Raw genomic sequence first — 24,670 nt, 5'->3', positions numbered from 1 at the left:
TTGTCAATATCGTAAATCTCGAAATATTATTTTTCTTTATTCAACCACGCAACGCTGCTTTTTTCGTGACCATCGAACTTGGGTAGTGATGAGCCCCAAAAATGGGTAACTTTATGGGCTCATTTTGCCTATTATTCTCGATTAATCCATCATTCTTCATAGTTTTATGCATGCTTTTGAATGTATTTATGTTAATTGAATGAATGAGAATAGTCACTTGACCACAAAGTCTAATATGTGCTTATTGCAGTTTTTTGGACATCTTTTGGACCAAGGTCAAGCATTTATGAGCAAGTTGGTTGAGGATTTGTAGGAAGGGTGTCTCCTGCACTAAATGACCCCTTCCTCGAGTTCTCCACCATCAGCTCGGAGTTCAACAACCCACCCAAGATGATTTCAAGGGGTAGCTGAGCAGGTTTTGTGAAGTGGCTGATTAACTGCAGTTTTGAGCAGCCAAGCTCCTAAAGTTAAGGAGGACTGTTGGGAGTAGAGTTGCATAAGTAGGAAGGCTTCAAGCCTTGGTAGTTTAGCTATTGAACAGTTGTTTTTCGCACTTTAGTGCAACTATGCATTTCAGCTCATTTTCGAGCTCTTGCTGTAAATAGTTTTGTGACATGATTATTTTTTGAGTAATGGAGATGAATTTCGCTTTGCACCAGCTCTGAGCTTTCTTAGGAGGCTGTAGCTCTTGGGGTTGGGCCCAACCCAAGTGCCAGTACCTCCTTTGTGTACTCTTATGTATTTTTCTTGCATTCATAGAATAATTTCTGTTCTTCAGGTTAAAATCTTGCTTTGTTACTTAGGTTGTTTTTGATGATTAAGATAGTTTTTGTGCTTCAGGTTGATTTGACAGTTTGGTAACAGAAAATATCTACAAAAAGGCCATCAAGCAATCCCTGATCTCATCTCTCCTTCCTTGGGACCATGAGCTGAGACCAAGGCATATTTGCTGCCACAAAAACACTGTTTTTGCCTTCTTATGCAATCGCTAGTGTTAGGTTTTAAGTTGGAAAAGTTGATACCAGTTGTACTTGCATGTTTAGATCTGTTCTTACTTAGTTTCCATAGTTATCTTGCATGATTTCCTATCTATAAACTTCTGTTCATCATGTTTCTGGTTTTTAGGTCAGATTAGGTCAAAATAGATAGATCTCTGGTTTTTTTAGTCTTTGTTCGATCAATTTTGGAAAATAGTGTGCAGAGCACTTGTAATACATCGCTGCCTACCCTTCCTCCATCATACAACCTGATCCAATCTCTGATCCAAGATTCCTTCCCTTCATTTGCCACACTTTTCGAATTTGCCCTAATTTCTACAGTCTTGTGCAACATTGCTCCCTCCATCCTTGAACAAATCCAACCACCTTCCTCACTCTTTAGCTTCATTTACCAGGTGCTAGACCCCTTAACATCCTTATCCATCCTTCATTTCCACTTTCCCACCGTTTTTCCTCCACCAACCCTCTAAAATCCTCTTTCGGCCGTTCCTGTAGAACTTCCTTTAGAACCCCTGCAGACTTCCTGTAGAAGTTCATGTGAGCAGTTTTTCGAGATCTGATCGCTGTGAAATTCTCTAGAAGGGTGTCAGGGACCCCTCAGGCCCTCTTCTCACCTTCCCAACTTCTTGCAAGCGCTCACTCCATTTCCTTTCGCCAATCAACCTATGCACAGTCAAAAACAGTAAAAGCACGTGCATAATAATTCTGCAACCTTACTAAAAAATACAAAAAGATGCTTTTTCCAGATTTTACTTCAGAAGTAGCGTAGTCACATGCAGTTTACCTTTCCAAGAGTCAATGGTATCCATTTTAACAACTTTCATTTCTTTTCTTGCACCAGTAGGGTTAGTCAGGGAAACTAGGGTTTGTTAGGGTTTGCATTTCCTTTCAGCTCTCTGTTTCTTTCTGCAAGTAGACTAGCCTCTTTTGAGTTAGATTTCATCCAGCATAGTTAAAGGCTTCTTTTAAGAGCTCATAGAAGTTGGCTTAAGCTCCTAGCGAACTTGTGCCAGCTGATCAGGTGACAGCTTGTGGTAAGAGCTAGTACTTGTGCATACAGCACCATCGCTTCCAAGTTTGTTACGAACAACTGGGTTGATAAAAGTAAAGAAGGGAGTCCCAGGAGTTGCAGCATCATCGCTGCAATACTGGAGCCCACCATCTTTTTTGCGCCGTTGCCGGGGAAGCGTCAAAGTATTTGTGATTGCTGCTTTTCTTCTATTTTCTATTGCAACCTTTTGCTAAGTAGTTTATTTCAGCAAGAGTAGAGTAGTTGTTTCATTTCCATTTTGCAATTTCATTTCCGCAAAAGTAGATTAGACATTTCCTGCTTTCATAGATTAACATTTCAATTCCGCAATTTCAATTCTGCAAGCGTAGATTAGCATTTCAATTCCGCAATTTCAATTCTGCAAGCGTAGCTTAGCATTTCATTTCTGCAATTTCATTTCAGCAGCATAGATTAGTCATTTCCTGCTTTCATTTCAATTCTGCAATTTTCATTCCAGCAAGGTTTATTTTAGTTAGTTGCAATTTGTTGTTCAATCAATTTCAGTTTTGCAGGTACAAGCAGAGAAAAACACAAAAATCAACCAAAAATATTTCATTTCATGCCTCGTAGGAACATAGACAATTTAGGAAAATTCTTACCCAACACCCCCACCACATCACTGAGTCACCCTTCTCTCTTCTTCGGTGGCAGTGATCCATAAGAACCTATAGGTGAACCTCCAGAGATATATGAAGATCCTATAACAGAAGAAGAGCAAGAAAACATTCCTCCTGAGACCATGGCTGAACACAGAAACGGTATAGGAGATGAGGAGAGAATAGAAGGTGCCTTTCCCATCCGAGAGACCAATGGGGACACAAAAATGAAAAACATAAGTCCCTCAGCCTTACCTCACTTCCATGGATTGACCACTGAAGACCCTGATACCTTCTTGTTTGAGTTTTCTATCCTTTGTCAAACTTATGACTATGCAGAAGACGAGCAAAAGTTGAAACCCTTTCCCTCTACCCTCAAGGATGCAACACTACGCTGGTTCATGGGGTTACTTGAAAATAGTATTACAACTTGGGCTCAGATGCAGCAAGCCTTTAACAACAAATACCAGGATTACTGTAGGTCAAAGGAAACAAAGGGAGAAATCTTTCGGATGACATGGGAAGTGATGAATCTTTAGAAGACTATGAAGAAAGGTTCCAACTCAGTGATAAAAGGGCCAGGTGCACACTTGACCCCGAATCTCTAAAACTGGTTCTGCTCCAAGGACCTTGAAGACCTTCTAGATACCCTCCATTTGCTGGTTGGAGGAGACATCTACTAGCTATCTTATGATGACATAAAGACTGTGTTTAGAAACCATTCTAGGGTAGCCTGGAAAAGAGGTAGTGGGAATCAACTTTCAGCTAGTGCCACCTTCTCCAAACATGAGTTTGCAAATCAGATGGAAGACCTTAAAAGTGAGGTGAGACAGACCATTGCCATGCAAATGGTTACCTTTCGAATCCAACAGAAGCAAGAGGACGCTGAGAGGGCTTTGGCCATCTTTTGTCCTAGATGCACAAGGAAGCATCCCAGGAACGAGTGTCCATTGCACTTCGTAGAGATATGTTTCGTTTATGAGGCAGACCACCCTACAAACCAGTGCCTAACTTTACCCGGACTTAAAGCTATGTACCAAGGGGCTGAAGGAGCCACTGAACCACTCTACTTCTTAAACCAAAGGAGGCCACATGGATTTGGACCTTACCAGCAGGGGATGCAAGGGACATCCCAGACTTATTACAACCCCAACCAATCCACTTACATACCTTCTTGGGGTCCCCCTGCTCATCCTTCCCGGTCTGCACCCCCTCCTTGGTCATATCCATCTCAATACCGTACTCAACCTGTTGCTCACTCGTTTCATTCTCATGTTCAGCCACAACCTCAGTGGAATGCACCTCAATAGGTGTGGAGGCCCCAGTATAACTCTCCTCCCGCTATTTTGCCTCCACCACCTGCTCAACCACAACCATTACCTCCTATTGCTCCAAGACAACCCCAGATGGCTGCTCAACCGAACCTGAACCCCAATAACATACAGGCCCAACAGGTATATACTGGGGAGACAACATGCCCTACCTATGCTGTGGAGATTCAGGAGATCAACCTACGATCTGGGAAGGTCCTCCCAGATAACCAACCTCCTCCTAAGGAGGATGAGGAAGAGAAACAGGGAAGTGAACCCAAAAGCCATTCCACCCTTTCCTGAGAGACTAACTGGAACCACGTAACTAAACCTAGAAGAGACTGAACTTCTGGGAGAACTTAAACAGTTGTGTAAAAATACCACTTCTCCAAGCCCTAAAAGATGCACCAATCTACAACAAATTGATCAAAGAGAAGTGTTTCAGGCACCCATGCAGGCGCAAGAGAGATGCCCCAACTATCAATGTCATAGGACAACTGTCCGACTTGATGTTGGGACAGGTAATCTGTCCAAAATATCTGGAACCTGGGAGTCCTGTAGTCGATGTCCACATCAATGTCACCATAATCCCCCACACCTTGATTGCTTTAGGGGCTGCCATTAATGTGATAACCAGGGACACTATGCTCAAACTCAACCTTTAGAGTTCCCTAAGGAAGACCTTGACAGTACTGCAGTTAGCAGATCGCTCCATCGTGACCCTCGAAGGGATTGTGGAAGATGTCATGGTCTCCGTTGATTCTTGGGAGTACCCTGCGGACTTCTTGGTCCTTCAACCAAAGGCAAAACTCACTGGATACCCCCTCATTTTCAGAAGGCCTTGGTTAGCTACTGCAGATGCTTACATCAGTTGTCGAGCTGGTGGTATGACCATTAAGAATGGGCCTATGTCCAAACAGCTAGTCCTATATCCTCCTGCCCAACCTCTGATAGAACATGACTTACCTCTCTCGTTGGAGGAGGAAGATAGGATGGAGTCTACTCTGGAGTTTGCACCATTGTGCACAGTGGAAACCACCAGGGGAGGTCCTCAAACCGAGGATGACCTTATTGAGAGTTTGATTCAATATCCACCTCCCAATGTGCTGCCATTAGAAGAGTTGGTAGAAGACACCCAAGCTAGTGCTTTAGTGGATCTCTGTATGGCTGATCCGACCTCTCCCCGAGTTAAGAATGTGAATTTGGCCTTGAAAGAACCTTGAAGATCAACTCGTCCCTATCCCCCTCTCAGGAGAAGGAGTTGTGTAGCTTATTGAACCACCATTTGGATGCTTTTGCTTGGAGTTATAAGGAGATGAAAGGAGTCCACCCTTCAGTCTGTACCCATCACATTTACATTAAAGAGGATTGTAAACCAGTCAGGTATCCTCAGAGGAGAATGAATCCAGCCCTTAAGGACATTGTCAAAGAAGAACTGCAAAAGTTGCTGGATGTAGGATTCATCTACCCTATCTCTGACAGCGAGTGGGTTTCTCCTCTGGTGCTTGTGCCTAAGAAAAACGGGAAGTGGAGAATCCGTGTAGATTAGCGAGAACTTAACAAAGCTACCAAGAAGGACCATTTCCCTTTGCCTTTCACAGATCAAGTGTTAGATGGCCTAGCAGGGAAGAAGTTCTTTTCCTTCCTAGATGGGTTTAGTGGGTATAATTAGATCCAAATCAGTGCGGAAGACCAAGATAAGACCACTTTCACTTGTCCATGGGGTACCTTTGCCTACCGGGTCCTTCCCTTTGGGTTATGCAATGCTCTTGCCACTTTCTAGAGAGCAGTACTGGGCATATTTGCTGAGCTGGTTCATGATTTGGTGGAAATATATATGGATGACTTTACTCCTTATGGGTCCAACTTCCAAGAAGCATTGACTAACCTGGGAAAAGTTCTAACCAAGTGTATTGAAATGAACCTATCCCTCAGTCCTGAAAAATGTGAATTCCTGATGACTAAAGGGACCGTGCTAGGTCATACAATTTCTCAGCAAGGAGTACAGGTGGATCCCAACAAGATTGGTATCATCCAAAGGGTTCCACCTCCTCAAAAGGTAAGAGATGTTCGAAATTTTCTAGGCTTAGCAGGATATTATAGAAGATTCATTAAAGATTTCAGTAAGATAGCCTCTCCATTGTTTGGTCTTTTGGGGAAAGATGTTGAGTTTATATGGGCTGACAACTGTCAAGAGGCTCTGGATGTGTTGAAAGGTAAGCTGGTAACTGCTCCAATCTTGAGAGGTCCAAACTGGGCCCTACCTTTCCACATTCACACAGATGCCTTGAACAAAGCCATAAGAGCAGCCTTGGGACAAGTTGAAGAGAAGCTGCTATATATTTTGTCAGTAAAAACCTGTCCAAGGCAGGGTTAAACTATATTGTAACCGAGAAAGAGCTCCTAGTTGTAGTCCGTTCCCTAAACAAGTTAAGACACTACATCACTGGTTATCAAACATTCGTACACACTGATCATGCTGCAATTAGGTATTTGATAAGCCATGTAAGGAAAATGTTGTTGCTGATTTTCTGTCTAGACTAGATTTGCTCGCAGGTGAAGAAGGGATGGTGGATGATCAAATGCTAGATGAACCCCTGTTTGCTATTTCAGTACTCTCTCCATGGTTTGTTGATATAGCAAATAACTTGGTTTCATCACAGTTCTCGCCACACCTATCCTCAAAAGAGAAGAGCAAGATTGTGAGGAAAAGCGCCCCATTCACTTGGATTGGTGGCCACTTGTTTAAACTTGGTCCAGATCAGATTTTGAGGCGTTGTGTCAGGGAGGAGGAAGTTTTTGACATCTTCCTAACCTGTCATGATGGGCCCTGTGGAGGCCACTTTGCAGCAAAAAGAACCGCCTTCAAAATTATACAGGCTACTATTGGCCCACTCTTCATCAAGATGTCAGGAGATACATCAGTCAATGTGACTGATGTCAAAGGATGGGGAAACCGACTCCAAGGGATGAAATGCCCCTCCAACCTCAAGTGACTTTCGAGCCATTTGAGAAGTGGGGCATGGACTTTGTGGGTCCTATCAACACTCCTTCAAAACAAAAGTCTTACATCATTGTGTGCACAGACTACCTGACGAAGTGGGCAGAAACAAAGGCAATCAAGGCAGCAACAGAGGAAAAAGTGGCCGAGTTTTTGATGGAAAATATCTTCTACAAGTTTGGCTACCCAAGAGAATTACTCACAGATCAAGGAAGTTAGTTTACCTCTAACCTGATTGAAGACCTGCTCGCTCATCACAAGATTAAGCACAGAACTTCCACCCCTTATCATCCGCAAGCAAATGGACAGGTGGAAGTCACTAACAGAGCTTTGGAAGAGATTTTGACTAAAGTGGTGAGCAACAACAGAAAAGATTGGGTAGATCGCTTGGTTGAGGCCACCTGGGCCTACAACACTACTTGGAAAACTACAACAGGTTTCACACCTTATGAGCTGGTCTACGGGAAGAAGGCTTTGCTGTCCATAGAATTTGAATATAACACATTGAGGTTGGCAGCTCAGCTGGACCTAGATCTCAGCCATGCACAACAGGAAAGATTACTTTAGCTGAATGGACTAGATGAACAGAGAATGCAGGCCCTTCTCCACTCAGAGGTGGTCCAACTTCAAAGAAAGATATGGCATGACCGACACCTTAAAGAAAAGCAATTTCAGCCAGGAGATTGGGCGCTGTTATATGATTCAAGATACAAGGATTTCAAAGGAAAGCTGAGGACAAGATGGCTGGGACCATATACAGTGGAGAAATGCAACGACAATGTGTCAGTCCCAGGGTTGTAGGAATCCCCCCCCCCCCCGGATCCTAACCCGGAACCGCGACCCGTGCGGAATCGTTTCGGAATCTCGAGGCGAAGCGCGATTCCAAATTGCAGGTGGCGCGATTCCGTTTTTTAAACACGCTTCCTGGTTTTTAGGTGGCGGTGGCCCGGATCCGCGCTTCGGAGGGCGATTCTGGCATCCGGTTGCGCCACGCAACCCGCCCGGAAGCGCACGCAACCCGCACGCAACCCGGACGCAACCCCGACGCAACCCGGACGCAACCCGCGGTATGTTTGATACTGATGTATGTTTGTAATAGCTAGAATATAGATGATTGTTGTACATACTAGTAACTACAATGGAATCATGGATGCAGTATCAATTTGATACTGCTTGATGCCTATAAAATTTCATAGGACGGTTTAGCTAAGGAGTTCAAACTGTGTATCTATATATGTGCTGACACTGTTGAAGGAATACGATTGTGAACAAAATCAATACTGCGCATTCAATACAGTGATCAATAATAGCAAAAGCATTGATATCTTAGATGGAGGATATTACAGCTACACCACTATGACATCATTCTCATATAGGATTCCTAATACCATATAACTTGAGCATTGTAGCCTGAATATACGGTCTTACTGCTCTGAATACAATGTCAACTCAATGAATATACATTGAAAAAGGGTAGAGGGGTCTTACTGCTCTGAATACAATGCCAACTCAATGAATATACATTGAAAAAGGGTAGAGGTACCATACGTACAAAGCAGAGAGCCATATATATATATCTACTGAACTGATGGATGCACTTCTATATATTCATATACTGTACCATCATACATAGGGATGCCATACATATTTGTGAGATTGATACACACACACACACATAAATATATACAACTGTTGAAGTTGAGGTCATGCATATACTGCTGTAATTAGAACATAGCAATACCATACTCAAGCTATTTGAGCAGTGATATCCATACATAATGCTAAGTGCATATAAGAATGAAGAAGTCTCTGCTTATAGGTTTATACCCATCATTGCCAATATTGGGAAGCCATACCAATATTGATCTATATGAGAAACGATAACATATATATGACTGAAGCAAGTGACATGTCCATATTGAATTGATGTCATGAACAAATGTCATAATGCAAAGAATCATACTGAAGCATATGCCAATGATCATATGACACTATTGGTAAATCATACCAGGAGCAAGAGCATAGCCATATAACGAACGTCCAATTATTCCAGAGGTGCAGTATCAAATTATCAATACACTGTGAGAGTAGATCTGAGAGACTTCCTTGTAAAGTCTGCAATTCTTGCTAATGTAGTTTGTTGCCCTTACCTTGCTTGATAGAAACTTGATAACTTTCCTTGTGATTGCATTCCTTCTCTTGCTTGAGCTTGTCCTATGAAATTTTATAGGCATCAAGCAGTATCAAATTGATACTGATGTATGTTTGTAATAGCTAGAATATAGAAACTTGATAGAAACTTGATAACTTTCCTTGTGATTGCATTCCTTCTCTTGCTAGAGCTTGTCCTATGAAATTTTATAGGCATCAAGCAGTATCAAATTGATACTGATGTATGTTTGTAATAGCTAGAATATAGATGATTGTTGTACATACTAGTAACTACAATGGAATCATGGATGCCATATCTATCTTGATTTATGCAAGAATATGCATGTTTTCATGTCTTCTACAATGTATTTGGGATGTTTGTTTTGAGTATAAATGCAAAAAAATATAAAAAAATATATATATATAGCAGACGCTTCCGCGGACGCTTTGCTTCCTAGATTTTTGGAAAATGACGCTTCCGCGCTCCGCGCTCCGCGCTTCCGCTTCGCGCTTCCGCTTCGCGCTTCCGCTTCGCTCGTGCTTCGTGCAACATTGGTCAGTCCTTATCAGGACTATTGATGAAGAAGCCATCCCCATGCTCGTCAATGGGCATCGATTGAAAATCTACTGGAAGCCCCTTTCTAAGCAGGAGTTATTGAAACTTTGGATAAATCAGTGTTGGTAGTGGAGCAGGCCCCTATCTTCGCTCCACCCACACCTTGAACACAAAAAAAAAGAAAAAAAAGGAAAAAAGAATAAAAGATCCTTGGGTGAAAACCTTTGGGAGGCGCCCAGGGCAGATAGTGAGGGTGAAAACCTCCTAAAGGCACCCCAATTGTCTCAGACTAAAAAAAAAAAAGGAGAAAAAAGAAAAAAAAGAAAAAGAAGATAAACCTAATTTTTGTTGAATAAATTGCAGGTTGCAGGAAGGACATTGCCGGTTAGGAGGATCGCACAAGACAAAGACAGAGGTCAGCACTAGGCTGCAAGCATCCCTCAAAATCCATTCCTCCATGACCACTACCCTTTCCTAAGATTTGGTCTCATTCGGGCTAAGATTTCACCTTCCACAGGAAGTTCTGTGTCTTCCACAGGAAGTTTTGTGTCTTCTACAAGAAGATCCTGTAGAACCTACAGACAAGCCAAAATCGATCTCAGAAGAGGACCTGAAGGTTGGGAATCTGCCTATGAGGCCTGTAAACCTCCCTGTTTCCATCCATTGCCATATGTCGCCCTTTTTCCATCTCTGTACACCTCCATTGCACTCATTTTTTTATGTTCCTGCACAGTCACACACAAAAATCTTGTTTTCTTCATACTGCCAGCAAAAACTTTTTAATGACAAATCAAGCAGCAATTTTTCACTCAACATACCTGTTACCCTCCATCTAGACTCCTCATCAGTATAGCCTTGCTCATTTTAGCTTGCATTCCAGGAGGAGAAGTAGCTACAGGACATCCTACAGGAATCTTGTAGTAGCAGATCCCTCTGAAAGACATACTCTAGAGACAGGGACAACAAAGTATGGCAGAAGAAACATGCATGGAGCTCTACTTGAATGTATGAACATCAGCAACAGCCGAGGCCACACATGCAGTGTGCATGCAACAACAACAAACGAAGGAATGGGTTCCAAAACCTGAAATCTACATAACACGGCCACGACCACACAGGTAAGTGCCTAAATTCGTTCTTCAATTGCATAAATCATATTTTAAAGTTGCATGACTATGGGAATGGTTCGGATTGAGTGGAATTGGTGGCCAGTCAACTGGCCACCCTCAGCCAGTTACATATCCTCGTGGAATCCAAACGAGCCCCGTTACATTCAAAACTGCTGATTAGATGTGCAGCTAGCACGTGTGGAGTGTCCATTCAGGGAGAAATCGTCGGGACTGGTAGTGGTGGTGGCGGATAACGGGAGAAAGGAGGTGATGGCGGTCAGAAACATGCAGAAACATTATGGCTGTGATGTCGGATCAACGGTTCGGTCTGGCCACCTCATCCCCTCACCACAAATCACGCCGCAGTTAAAAGACGCTCAGTTGAAACATGCACCACCCTCTGTTCATTTTGCACTCACGACGTTCTCGACTGGAGTATGCATCCATCGCTTTCAGAGCAGTTAACTAGTCGTCCTCCACCAGTTTTCTACCTGTTTTCGAAAATCTCCAACCTATCGGGCTCTACCGGAAGCACAATTCTATTCTACAGGAGCCGGGAGACTTCTACAGGAAGGGTCCTATAGGAAAGGCAGAACAACTCTGTGGAGAGGAAACCCAGAATTTTCGTTGAATTTCAAGCTCCAAACGAGGTAGGCTCGGGAAAATTTCTCTGTGCATGATTTGTTTGTGCAAGGTGGTGAATTGAACAACATTAGATTGAAAAACGAGAGTAAAAGTCTACCTGTGCATTGAGAAAAAAGTGAAAGTCTGCCTGCATATTTCACCGATTTTACCCAGTTTTTTTCTCTGCATTGGAAATCTCCTCAACTTCTTTTAAATTCTATTGTAAGGAAGAGACATGTAGCAGTAGAGGCCAGCCTGTGTGTGTGAAAAAAAAACTGAATTTACATATATATCTATGTGCTGAGACGAGAACCTGTGTCCTTATGCTCTGTTCTGTAAAAACAGAATTCTTTCTTTCATAAACAGACAGTGAAATTCTGGGTGACAACAGTCTTAAAACAAGACAATTATTGCTATTTGATATTGTAAGGAACACACGAGAAATTCCTTCTTGGGTTCAGAAGAAACCGAATTCAACTATCCTCTGTTTCAGTAATTGACTGTTTGTTTTCCTGAGCATTTTCTTTTCTGGTTAAGACATAAAAAGAGCACTCAACACCATGCTAGGAGGATTCATAAGGAAAAAACCCTCAGACTCTAGCAAGTTGCACGAGCACCCTGAGGTGGTGGACCTTTTCACCCGGGCAAATTGGATATCCTTCTTTGACAAAATTCAGGGTTATGATGAGGAGATAACTGAAGAGTTTTTAATGTCCATGAGTCCGCATTCAAAGACACATGCCACAGTTAGTTTTAGGGGTTTGACCCTAGAACTTACCCCTGAGCTCATCAGTAGAATTACTGATCCACCATTGGGGCTCCCTTGGAGCAAAGAAGAGAGATCATTGGGCCAAGTTGCTAAGAAAACATTTTTTCTGCCTGAGGAACATCTTGTATAAGACAAAAACGGAGTTAGAAGGACAAGCTTGCCTCCTCTCTGGAGTGAAGTTAGTTATCAAATAATGAAGTATATCACATGTGAAGGGAGGTTTAGCATCATTTATGGATACCATTTCAGGTTGCTACATGAACTAAGGTATGGGATGGACTTGCCTCCAACCAAGAAACTGAGCATCCCATATTTCCTTCTTCAGTCCTTAATTGAATGTAATACAAAGCTAAATGAAGGGATCCCAGATTAGTCGGCCCATCATGGGCTCATCAAACTATTGGTGGAGAATGCTTTACACATCTATACTGTCCCCATATCTTGGGAAACCTTCAAAAATATGTCCAGGGATGATAAAATTAGAATTTTGGCTGAGAACATCACCCCATCCAGCAATGAGGAGGGGGAGCAAACTGAAGAAATTGAGAAGAACAATGATGAGGGAGCACAGGACATTCAAGTAGAGGGCAAAACAGAGGAAGAACAGAAAGAAAAAGAAGAATTTGGCAAGACTGCTGAGCCTAAAACAGAGGAAGAAACAACAGCAAAAACAACAAGGGAAAAGAGGACACAGATTAGAAGGGAAAAGGCCGAGAAAGCCCAAATGAAGGCTGCCACAGCCAAAGCAGGCACCCAGAAAGAAAAGGGAAAGACACACCCTGAGATATCAGTAACACAGACAGAAACAGTGGACACAGAGATTTCTACAGGAAGCGAAGAAAAAGAACAGCAGGAAGAGAAATCCCCTGAGACGTTGGCAAGGGAGGCAGCAACTGTGCTTGCTGCATTAAGCACACCTACAAAACAAAAGGGAAAGAGAAAGAGGAAAACCTCCATGTACTTTAAAGCTAGGAGAAGCACAAGGATCAAAGTGGGCAAACCCCAGACACAATCAAAGGAACCAATTGTCATTGAGGACACTACCCCTAAACAGAAGGAAGAGTCTCCTTCCAAGATATCTATCACCTATGAAAGAGGAAGCCCAAAAACCTACACCTGGAGAGAGAATTAGGATGATGGACTCAAAGGCAGCTCTACAGGAAGCTGAAACATCTCTACAGGAAACTCTAGCTAAGTTAAAAGAGACTGAGAAATTGGAGGAGAAGGCAGCCAAACAATCACAGGGAGAAGAAAATACCAAGGAGATACTGGAACCAAGCCCTCAACCTAGCTTGGGCTCATATTACAACATGTTAGAAGGTGGGAAGATCATCCCACAGAAGTTTGCTGTACCACTTTTCTTTGCATTGGAACAAGAACGAGTTAGGACTCACACTTGGATGAGGATTGCCAAATCCAAGGTGTGGCAGACATAGGCCACTTGGAAGAACAGCTAAAAGAATCAAGAAAAGAGTTGGCCATGGTGAGGGACATAGAAAGCAGTAAAAAAACCAAATTACAGGAAGAGAATGAGCTGCTGAAAAAGTAGTTGCAGCTACAGGAAGGTCATAAGGAAGATAGGCCGTCCATTTTGGGAGAGCAGCAACAGCAAGAAGGACCTCCAGCAGACAAGGAAATAACTGAGGAACAACAGAGAGAGGAAAAGCTGCAAGTTGATGTTGAGATGCTGACAAAATTGCTGCAGGAAAAAGAGTCTCAGGCAGCAGAAGAGATACAGGGTTTAAAACAACAGGTGCAAGAAAAAGAAGCCCAAATGGCTTGCATGGCCAGCTGGGCAGTAGAAGCCTTACAATGTAGGCAACCTGCTAAGTCCTATGCCTTATATCTTAAAGATCAATGGTTGCAATTTCAAATTAACACATTGGCCCAAAGGGGCACCATTCCATTTCATAATTACAATCAGTTCATGTATTTGTGTGACAATAGCTCAGTTGAAGATAAGGCCAAGTTAGCAGAATTTTATTTACACAACTTGGCACTTCCAAACATGAATCTATGGGACCCCAATACTACATTGGGAGATGTGCAACTCATGGCCATAGCCTTTTGGTTAAACCATGAGGAAAAGAGGGAAGTAGAAATTCAGAAAGTTATGGACAGAGCGCTAAGTGAGCCACTCATGATCAGGGCAAAACCAGAAGATCCCTCAGCTTTAATATATGCCCATCAGCACCTTGCCAACAACCCCCAGGTTCTCCCAGACTACGTTGAAAGGCAAGCTCAGGCCATTGCTCACTTTGAAGACATGGAAAGACTGCTTGGTGATAACTGCATTCATGCTTGCACAAGGAGATGGAACACATTGTCCCACAGTCTGAAAATTAGAGAGTACCACTCCCCAACAAGGATGAGGGAGGCTTTGGCAGGAGTACCACTTTATAAACAGTGAATGCAAAATCTGCAGGCCAACTGGATTGGCCTAAAGTTTAGTCCTCCATTGCTTTTAAGACAATTGGAAAGGGTCAAAGAAGAAGAAGAACACAGGCAATGGGAGGAAGTAGAGAGAAAAGCAAGGTTTCATGATCGAAAAGAGGACATCACCTCGGAAACCTGGGATGTTAGAGAGGCAGTCAAAGCAATCAAAGATGATGAGTTGGATTAGTTGCTCAAAGGATGAGCAACACATTCAGCAGGGGGGTGATGATGAGCCCCAAAAATGGGTAACTTTATGGGCTCATTTTGCCTATTATTCTCGATTAATCCACCATTCTTCATAGTTTTATGCATGCTATTGAATATATTTATGTTAATTGAATGAATGAGAATAGTCATTTGACCACAAAGTTTAATACGTGCTTATTGCATATTTTTGGACATCTTTTGGACCAAGGTCAAGCATTTATGAGCAAGTTGATAGCCAAATATGAAGGAACAAGGCTGAGGATTTGTAGGAAGGGTGTCTCCTGCACTAAATGACCCCTTCCTCGAGTTTTCCACCATCAGCTTGGAGTTCAACAGCCCACCAAAGATGATTTCAATGGGCAGCCGAGCAGGTTTTGTGAAGTGGCTGATTAACTGCAGTTTTGAGCAGCCAAGCTCCTAAAGTTAAGGAGGACTGTTGGGAGTGTTGGCATTATGTTTCAAGTGTTGTCCTTGATGGCAACTCACTCAGAGGTTGGTACAGGTGCTCAGAGGTTGGTACAGGTGATGGCAACTTAATCAGAGGACAGATCTCAGTACAGCAGGACAAGAAAGAGATATACGCAGGTTCAGCAAGGATAATCCGCGTGTACACGCAGGTTGGCTTCAGTAAAAGCGCGTACATGTGAAAAGTACCTTTGGTCCGTGGTAGTTAGACCTTGGAAGTTGTGCCTATGGTTTTGGACCATAATGTCTCGACGGACGTGTTGATCCCTAGTTTCGAGGTTGATGGTATTGTGTTTCTATGGTTTTGGCTCTTGGTATTGAACAAGGCCTAAGGCTATATAAGGAGAAGATCACTAGGCAAAGAAGTATGGATTGTGAGTGTCTGACGCAGTGAGAGGATCTGGTATTGCTGGTTATCTGTTCGGGACGCTTGGCAAGGGTCGGATCTGATAGCGAAGGCAGAAGTAATCATTTCTAGATCTGCACGCGGGTTGCCTTTGGAGAAAGCGCGTATACACGCGTTGTTGGTACAGTGAAGTAGCGTATGCATGATAAGGGTTAATATTTCAGGTTGCTGCTGATTCTGGTGGTTGTTACAGAGTTCTGGATTCTGGTCTAGGTTCTGTGTTCTTGATGACAGGGTTTCAGTGATTCGGTATTGGGTTGTTTAATGAATTATGATGCAAGTATAAGTTGATGATTGTATTGCGGTAATGTTTGCTTTGTATTCTTGGATCCAGTCTGAAAATTGATGAAACGTGGTCCCTGAAGGTTGTAGGGTCAGCACCTACGTACTAGTAAATGGATCAGCTAGTACAAGAGCTGAGGGGGTTGTAACTCCCTTCCAGAAGTAGTTGGAAAACGAGAGAGGGTTGTAGCCCTCTGCAGGCTGTAGCCTGCGTACTGGTAAAGGACTGCACCAGTACATTGTAAAAGAAGTTTCTCATTAAAGAAGAAAGAGACGAATTGCAGCAGGTGGTTTTCACCCACATTGGGTTTCCACCTTATATCATGGTGTTCATGTGTGTGGCTCTTGTGTGATGTTCTGTTCTGTTATACTGCGCCTGTTTACTGTTAAATTGCTTAATAATGTTCTGATGCATTTACTGAAGATTAAGCTAACTGAATTATAAGATCTCTGGGTATACGCTAGTTGCATTAGACACAGTCGCGTGTACACGCGGGTTCACTTATCTGAAGTCGCGTATATGTTTCTGAGTATGAAATTGAAAAGTTTTATCTGATCTGATAATACTGATTCACCCCCCCCTCTCAGTATTATTTCCAACAATTGGTATCGGAGCCAGGACCTTCAGAAGAAGCTTGATCGCTTGAAGGAAAAGATCCATCAAAATGGCTAATCCAGAAAGAGAGGCACGCATCAGGCCACCAGTCTTTGACGGGAACAATTTTACTCACTGGAAGATAAGAACCACTGCATATCTACAGTCTCTTGGAGCAGAAGCTTGGGGAATCGTAGAAGGAGGATACAAATTCCCATCAGCAACTCCTACAGATCCAGCAGAGAAAAAGCAATATGAGCTCAATGACAAAGTAGTTACTGTCCTATTGAGTACTTTGACTCAATCAGAATTTATGAAGATCATGCATTTCAAATCAGCTAAGGAAATATGGGACAAAATCGTTACAAGCTACGAAGGAGATGATCAGGTAAAAATAGCAAAGCTTCAAACTCTCAGAATCCGGTATGAAACTCTTAAGATGAGAAGTAATGAAAGCATAGCTAATTATTTCCTGCGTATGGATGAGATTGTGAATTGTATGAGGGATCTGGGTGAAGAATTTGAGGAAGTTGTCTTAGTTCAAAAGGTTTTGAGATCTCTGTCTACTAAATTTGATTCTAAAGTATCTGCCATAGAAGAAAAGGAGAATGTGCAGAAAATTACCATGTCACAGCTTCACGGGATCTTAACTGCTTTTGAAATGCGACAAGAGGTACCACCAGAGGCCGCATTCGAAGTGTCAGAGGAAGAAGATGAGGTAAATTTTGTCAAGAATCTTGAACGGGGAACTAGACGGTTCAAAGATAAGCTACCTTTCAAATGTTTTCTATGTGGTAGAGTTGGTCACTATGCTGCTAGATGTCCTCATAACAAAGGAAAGATATATGAAGAAGATGGTAGAAGCTATTATACCCATATTAAAAGTACATTAAATGATAGTGAAGATATTAGAAGTCTCATGGCACATAAGAAGAAGAATGCTTCATCCAATAATAGCGAGGATATTAAAAGTCTCATGGCACATGAAGAGAAGAATGCAGAAACTGAAGAAGTTGCCAAATTAAAAGAACAATTGGAGACAGAAACCAGGGTAAGGGAGAAATTGCAGGATATAGCAAAAGATCAGAGCACAACTATTCAGAGACTTGAATCAAAGATCCTCTCTCTAAAAGAAGATCTTGAAGATCAAAAACATGAAGTGATCAAACTAAAGCGACAAGTGGAAGAAGGGAGAAAAGTTGAAGAAGACCTAAGGAAGCAGTATCTGAAAAAGGAAGAAAAACATCAAGTTGAGGTAAATATCTTGAAAGGTAAACTAGAAGAAAAAGATAAGCTCTTACGATTTCAAGATAGTTCTAAAGTCTTGGATGATATTCTTAATAGTCAAAGATCTCCTGCTATCAAGACTGGTCTTGGTTTTCATGAATATGTTGAAGGTGAATCTAGTTCACAAGGTGAGGCAAGAAACTCTAATGAGAAATCTGAAATGCTCAAGGAACAACCAAGGAAAGAAATTCCTCAAGGAAGATCCTTTACTCCTAACTATGGACGTGATAGACGATTATTTCCTCCGCTGAATAATGTTGAATGTTATGTATGTCATAATCTTGGACATGTTGCAGCCAGATGCAGAAGTAGAATGGTTCAAGAAAGATCATCGCATCCCAGGTATTTCAGAGGGTATTGCTTTGCCTGCAATGCATATGGACACAAAGCAATTGATTGTGATAGAAGGAACATGAAAAATATAAGGTGTTATACATGCAACAACTATGGGCATAAAGCAAGGGAATGCAGGAGCAGATTTCAAAATTCAAGACAAGGGGACCATACATCATCACAGTTGCAGGAATTAAAGAAGACAGAGACAGAAAGGTGTGGGATAACTCAGTCAGCTGACATAACAGACACAGGGGAATCTGAAAGTGATGAAATTCAGTATTCCATCCTGCATACGCTGATATAATGAAAACAAGTCGCGTATATACGCGAGTTACAGGCTGCAAAGTCGCGTATATGGAGAAAGGGCAGCAAAACAGACCTAGGTTCAGTCATGGTTGGCTCAGGCTCAGGGGGAGCAGAACAGACTCAGGAAATGGTTCAGACATGGTTGGCTCACACTCAGGGGGAGAATATTCTTCAAATAATTCATTGTTGGCACTATGGTTAGAAGTTGATGATACATCTTGTTGTTTGATCAAAGGAATGGTATTGCAGGCTGATGCTTATGATACAGATCTGAATGGCTGGTCTTAGAACTTGCATCTGCTCAAGGGGAGCGTGGATAGATTGGTACACTTTGGCATATACAAAGGGGGAGCCAAATCAGAAACTTCAGCATGTACTCAGGGGGAGTATGGACAGCAGTATGGACAGTAGAAGGTATACCAAAGAAGAGCATATCTTGGTACGCCCTTTGCCCTTGATGTCAAAGGGGGAGAGTGACTTGGTGTGGTGGTTGCCATCAAGTCCAAAGGGGGAGATTGTTGGCATTATGTTTCAAGTGTTGTCCTTGATGGCAACTCACTCAGAGGTTGGTACAGGTGCTCAGAGGTTGGTACAGGTGATGGCAACTTAATCAGAGGACAGATCTCAGTACAGCAGGACAAGAAAGAGATATACGCAGGTTCAGCAAGGATAATCCGCGTGTACACGCAGGTTGGCTTCAGTAAAAGCGCGTACATGTGAAAAGTACCTTTGGTCCGTGGTAGTTAGACCTTGGAAGTTGTGCCTATGGTTTTGGACCATAATGTCTCGACGGACGTGTTGATCCCTAGTTTCGAGGTTGATGGTATTGTGTTTCTATGGTTTTGGCTCTTGGTATTGAACAAGGCCTAAGGCTATATAAGGAGAAGATCACTAGGCAAAGAAGTATGGATTGTGAGTGTCTGACGCAGTGAGAGGATCTGGTATTGCTGGTTATCTGTTCGGGACGCTTGGCAAGGGTCGGATCTGATAGCGAAGGCAGAAGTAATCATTTCTAGATCTGCACGCGGGTTGCCTTTGGAGAAAGCGCGTATACACGCGTTGTTGGTACAGTGAAGTAGCGTATGCATGATAAGGGTTAATATTTCAGGTTGCTGCTGATTCTGGTGGTTGTTACAGAGTTCTGGATTCTGGTCTGGGTTCTGTGTTCTTGATGACAGGGTTTCAGTGATTCGGTATTGGGTTGTTTAATGAATTATGATGCAAGTATAAGTTGATGATTGTATTGCGGTAATGTTTGCTTTGTATTCTTGGATCCAGTCTGAAAATTGATGAAACGTGGTCCCTGAAGGTTGTAGGGTCAGCACCTACGTACTAGTAAATGGATCAGCTAGTACAAGAGCTGAGGGGGTTGTAACTCCCTTCCAGAAGTAGTTGGAAAACCAGAGAGGGTTGTAGCCCTCTGCAGGTTGTAGCCTGCGTACTGGTAAAGGACTGCACTAGTACATTGTAAAAGAAGTTTCTCATTAAAGAAGAAAGAGACGAATTGCAGCAGGTGGTTTTCACCCACATTGGGTTTCCACCTTATATCATGGTGTTCATGTGTGTGGCTCTTGTGTGATGTTCTGTTCTGTTATACTGCGCCTGTTTACTGTTAAATTGCTTAATAATGTTCTGATGCATTTACTGAAGATTAAGCTAACTGAATTATAAGATCTCTGGGTATACGCTAGTTGCATTAGACACAGTCGCGTGTACACGCGGGTTCACTTATCTGAAGTCGCGTATATGTTTCTGAGTATGAAATTGAAAAGTTTTATCTGATCTGATAATACTGATTCACCCCCCCCTCTCAGTATTATTTCCAACAGGGAGTCCTCGTGTTGCATAAGTAGGAAGGCTTCAAGCCTTGGTAGTTTAGCTATTGAACAATTGTTTTTCGCACTTTAGTGCAGCTCTGTATTTCAGCTCATTTTCAAGCTCTTGCTATAAACAATTTTGTGACATAATTATTTTTTGAATAATGGAGATGAATTTCGCTTTGCACCAGCTCTGAGCTTTCTTAGGAGGCTGTAGCTCTTGGGGTTGGGCCCAACCCAAGTGCCAGTACCTCCTTTGTGTATTCTTATGTATTTTTCTTGCATTCATAGAATAATTTATGTTCTTTAGGTTAAAATCTTGCTTTGTTACTCAGGTTGTTTTTGATGATTAAGATAGTTTTTATGCTTCGGGTTGATTTGACAGTTTGGTAACAGAAAATATCTTCAAAAAGGCCATCAAGCAGTCCTTGATCTCATCTCTCCCTCCTTGGGACCATGCGCTGAGACCAAGGCATACATGTTGCCACAAAAACACTGTTTTTGCTTTCCTATGCAATTGCTAGTGTTAGGTTTTAAGTTGGAAAAGTTGATACCAGTTGTACTTGCATGTTTAGATCTGTTCTTACTTAGTTTCCATAGTTATCTTGCATGATTTCTTGTCTATAAACTTCTGTTCATCATGTTTATGGTTTTTAGGTCAAAATAGATAGATCTCTGGTTTTTCTAATCTTTGTTCGATCAGTTTTGGAAAATAGTGTGCAGAGCACTTGTAATACATCCCTACCTACCCTTCCTCCATCATACAACCTGCTCCAACCTCTGATCCAAGATTCCTTCCCTTCATTTGCCACACTTTCTCAATTTGCCCTAATTTCTACATTCTTGTGCAACTTTGCTCCCTCCATCCTTGAACAAATCCAACCACCTTCCTCACTCCTTAGCTTCATTTACCAGGTTCTAGACCCCTTAACATCCTTATCCATCCTTCATTTCCACTTTCCCACCGTTTTTCCTCCACCAACCCTCTAAAATCCTCTTTCGGCCGTTCCTGTAGAACTTCTTGTGGAACCCCTGCAGACTTCCTATAGAAGTTCACGTGAGTAGTTTTTCGAGGTCTGATCGCTGTGAAATTCTCTAGAAGGGTGCTAGGGACCCCTTAGGCCCTCTTCTCACTTTCCCAACCTCCTGCAAGCGCTCACTCCATTTCCTTTCGCCAATCAACCTATGCATAGTCAAAAACAGTAGAAGCACATGCATAATAATTCTGCAACCTTATTCAAAAATACGAAAATAAGCTTTTTCTAGATTTTACTTCAGAAGTAGCGTAATCACATGTAGTTTACCTTTCCAAGAGTCAATGGCATCCATTTTAGCAACTTTCATCTCTTTTCTTGCACCAGTAGGGTTAGTCAGGGAAACTAGGGTTTGTTAGGGTTTGCATTTCCTTTCAGCTTTCCGTTTCTTTCTGCAAGTAGACTAGTCTCTTTTGAGTTAGCTTTTGTCCATCACAGTTAAAAGCTTCTTCTAAGAGCTCATAGAAGTTGGCTTAAGTTCCTAGCGAACTTGTGCCAGCTGATCAAGTGACAGCTTGCGGCAAGAGCTAGTACTTGTGCATACAACACTGTCGCTTCCAAGTTTGTTACGAACAACCAGGTTGATAAAAGTAAAGAAGGGAGTCCCAGGAGTTGCAGCATCATTACTACAATACTGGAGCCCACCAGGTAGCTTGATTTTGCTCTTCGTTGATACGTCGCTAACGGTGGAGCGAAAAAAGTGTATTGATTGGTGAATGAATTCCAGAGTTGCTTATTTTGAAAAGTCGCATTACTATTTTCTTGATGGTGCGTGGATGATTTTTTTGGAGGCTTCGTTTTTTCATGAGAATCCGTTGAATTTGTTGAATCTGATGAATTGTGCTGTTGATTACCTCCATCATCCTGGAATAGTTGTTCAGGTGTAATCTTCATCCTGTCACACATAATGGTCAGCATTGCCATTGTCTGATTATGATTCATTTCAGATTTGATATGGTTCTGCCCAAGCTATTGTTCTATTCGATTTGTCGTATCCTGAAGCTTCTTGATGTCATCGGAATGTCCGGTAACCTTACTCTCGAGATCGACTAATTTTTGGTTAAAATCATCGGAATGGCTAGTAATCCTATTCTCAAGATCAACCAATTTTTTTCTGAAATCGGTCATTGTCATCGACGACATTGAATGGGTTTGTGGGGGTGTAAATTTGTCCACCAGTTTCTTCCTTAATTTGATTTTTTTAATATAATTAAATTAAATAATTTAACTATATATTGAATTATTTTATAACAAAGTGTTTTTAATAATTATAATTATAAAATAATTACGGATTATAATGTTTGGTGAATTGACTTGGGCGTATAATGAAAAGGATAGTAGACACAATGGGGAACGAGCACGAATCAAACAATGTGAACGGGCCAAATCAACTGTGTGATGGGAGTTAAAGGAACGGTGGTCGACAGAGTGGGCATCACGATCGTTGGTTGAAGAAGACGGGGTGTCGGCTATGCAGAGTGCAATGATAGGCGTCGGAAATGGGGGCAGATACCGGACGTCGATTTTGACGGCAGCAAAATTGTGGCAGAGGTATGTCGCAACAAATTTGGCGGATGATGCGGGCACGGTGAGAGAGAGAAATCACAACGCGGAAGAGATTTGTGGGACAATGGATGTGTGGATGATAGCGGAACACAAGCAATATGGAACGGAAGTGAAGAGAGGTCTGGACAGAGAGGAATGCGGTGAAATGAGGAGGTAGCGATTAGTAGGGACAACCACTGGAGAAACTGTGATCTATGCAGCACTTAAATTGAGGAGCAACTTGCTCTGATACCAGATGGCACAAACAAACTCAGATATTCAGCAAATTCATATTTATTATTATTAAACATATAGAAGATGATTACAATTTGTGGGAGGCCCCTGACTTTATACTGCCTTGGGTGCCTCTTGGTGAATGGGCATGATCTTTGATTATGCCCTATGCCTAATACCCTATGCCTAATAACTACTAATTAACTAAATTTTATATAACAAGCAATTGTACAAGTAAATACTTTTGGATAAAGTGTGAATTCTTATGGTTGAAAATCAAACACATGTTTGATAAATGATATGGATGAGATTCCTATGCACCCATGTGATGTTAAATTCAGATCTGTGGTATTTTGTCTCCCAAGTCTGAAGTATCTAGTGGTAGATTTGAGAAATTGGTTCACGGTTTTGAAGAATATGAGAATTCTTAACGATAGTCTCTTGAATCAACAAAGCATTATTTCATAAATGACTCGTGGGAGGATCTCTTGCAGTGACAGGGGCACGGATCCTAGACTGTCCTTTTGAAGTGTTAAAATTTGGCAGCTCAAGGATGAATTGCTCCTAAAAGAAATCATACATTTCAGTTCTGTTTGAAACACTTATAATAATGTTTCATTTTTGACAATTCTAATATGACAATGAACCACACCGGTTGGTTTGAAACGTCGACAAATGTTTTTTCATGTGATTTACGCCGAAATACTTTTATCATAATTCTAATATGATTTTACAAAAATAATAAGTCACATCTCAATTTGGAAGTGGCTTTCCAAAAATAGAAAGTCATGTCTAAATGATCAAAGATGATCTCGACATATCAATCATGATTATACAAGTCAAGAACTAATATTTTTATCCTTATTATTATTATTATAATACTATTATTTATAAAATAATCTAAAGTCATTCACTTTTAATGGATTAATAAAAACGAATTCTCTCATAGAATAAGTAAATTAAATTTAGAATCTCTTATTTGGCAAATCGAACCTCTCTCTTGGAGTAAAATAGTAACTTTACATTTAAGAGAATGTAACTCTCCCTCACTAACTCAATGTATGACAAAAGTGTAATTCCTCATTAAATGCACTTGTAACTCTCTCATTCAATTTGATTTGTAAATCTCATCAAATATTCTTTTATGTCTAAGTGTAACTCTCTCTCTCTTTAATTCGAATTGTAACTCCTCAAGACAAGTGTACCTCTCTCTCTCTATTCTTGGGATGAGTTACACTTCTTCTCAAGTAACTCCTCCCTTATGTAATTCGATTCTCCTATTCTTGGCTCAAGGCATGGATTCATTTTGTAACTCCTCTCCTTTCTCATCTATTTAAGCAAGAGCAAGTGAGAGTTGAGAGTAGCATGTTCATTGTGAAGAAGGAGAGCTAGTGTTGAGTGTGTGCAAGAGAAGTGTGAGAGCAAGTGAAAAGTAAGAGCAAGGGAAGAGCTGGAGCAAGTGTGAAGGACAAGATCTAATCAAGAGAGGAAGATCTTCAAGCAAAAAGCAAGAGCACTTCAGTTGCAAGTTGATCAAACATTGGTGACTTTATTC

The 24,670-nt window shown here is 41.7% G+C and overlaps 2 protein-coding genes across 3 annotated transcripts in view; one reads left to right on the top strand and one right to left on the bottom strand.

Moving 5' to 3' along the window:
• Nucleotides 1-22,260, bottom strand: part of LOC149186748 (uncharacterized) — a 49,913-nt gene extending 27,653 nt beyond the window's left edge. Inside the window, exons 1-2 of the mRNA XM_089412366.1 lie at nucleotides 22,191-22,260; nucleotides 13,686-13,864 (exon numbers count right to left, since the gene is read on the bottom strand). Of these exons, the coding sequence (XP_089268492.1) occupies nucleotides 13,686-13,864; nucleotides 22,191-22,260 (249 nt within the window). The remainder of the gene's footprint in view (nucleotides 1-13,685; nucleotides 13,865-22,190) is intronic.
• LOC149186747 (uncharacterized) overlaps nucleotides 1-24,670 on the top strand; it is a 220,715-nt gene that overhangs the window by 159,200 nt on the left and 36,845 nt on the right. The window lies entirely within an intron of this gene.

The sequence above is a fragment of the Pinus tabuliformis genome, chromosome 3_1, assembly GCF_031772625.1.
Source record: "Pinus tabuliformis cultivar Carrire ecotype Pingquan chromosome 3_1, CPIR1, whole genome shotgun sequence".
NCBI lineage: Eukaryota > Viridiplantae > Streptophyta > Pinopsida > Pinales > Pinaceae > Pinus > Pinus tabuliformis.
This window is presented reverse-complemented; position numbering and strand designations above follow the sequence as displayed.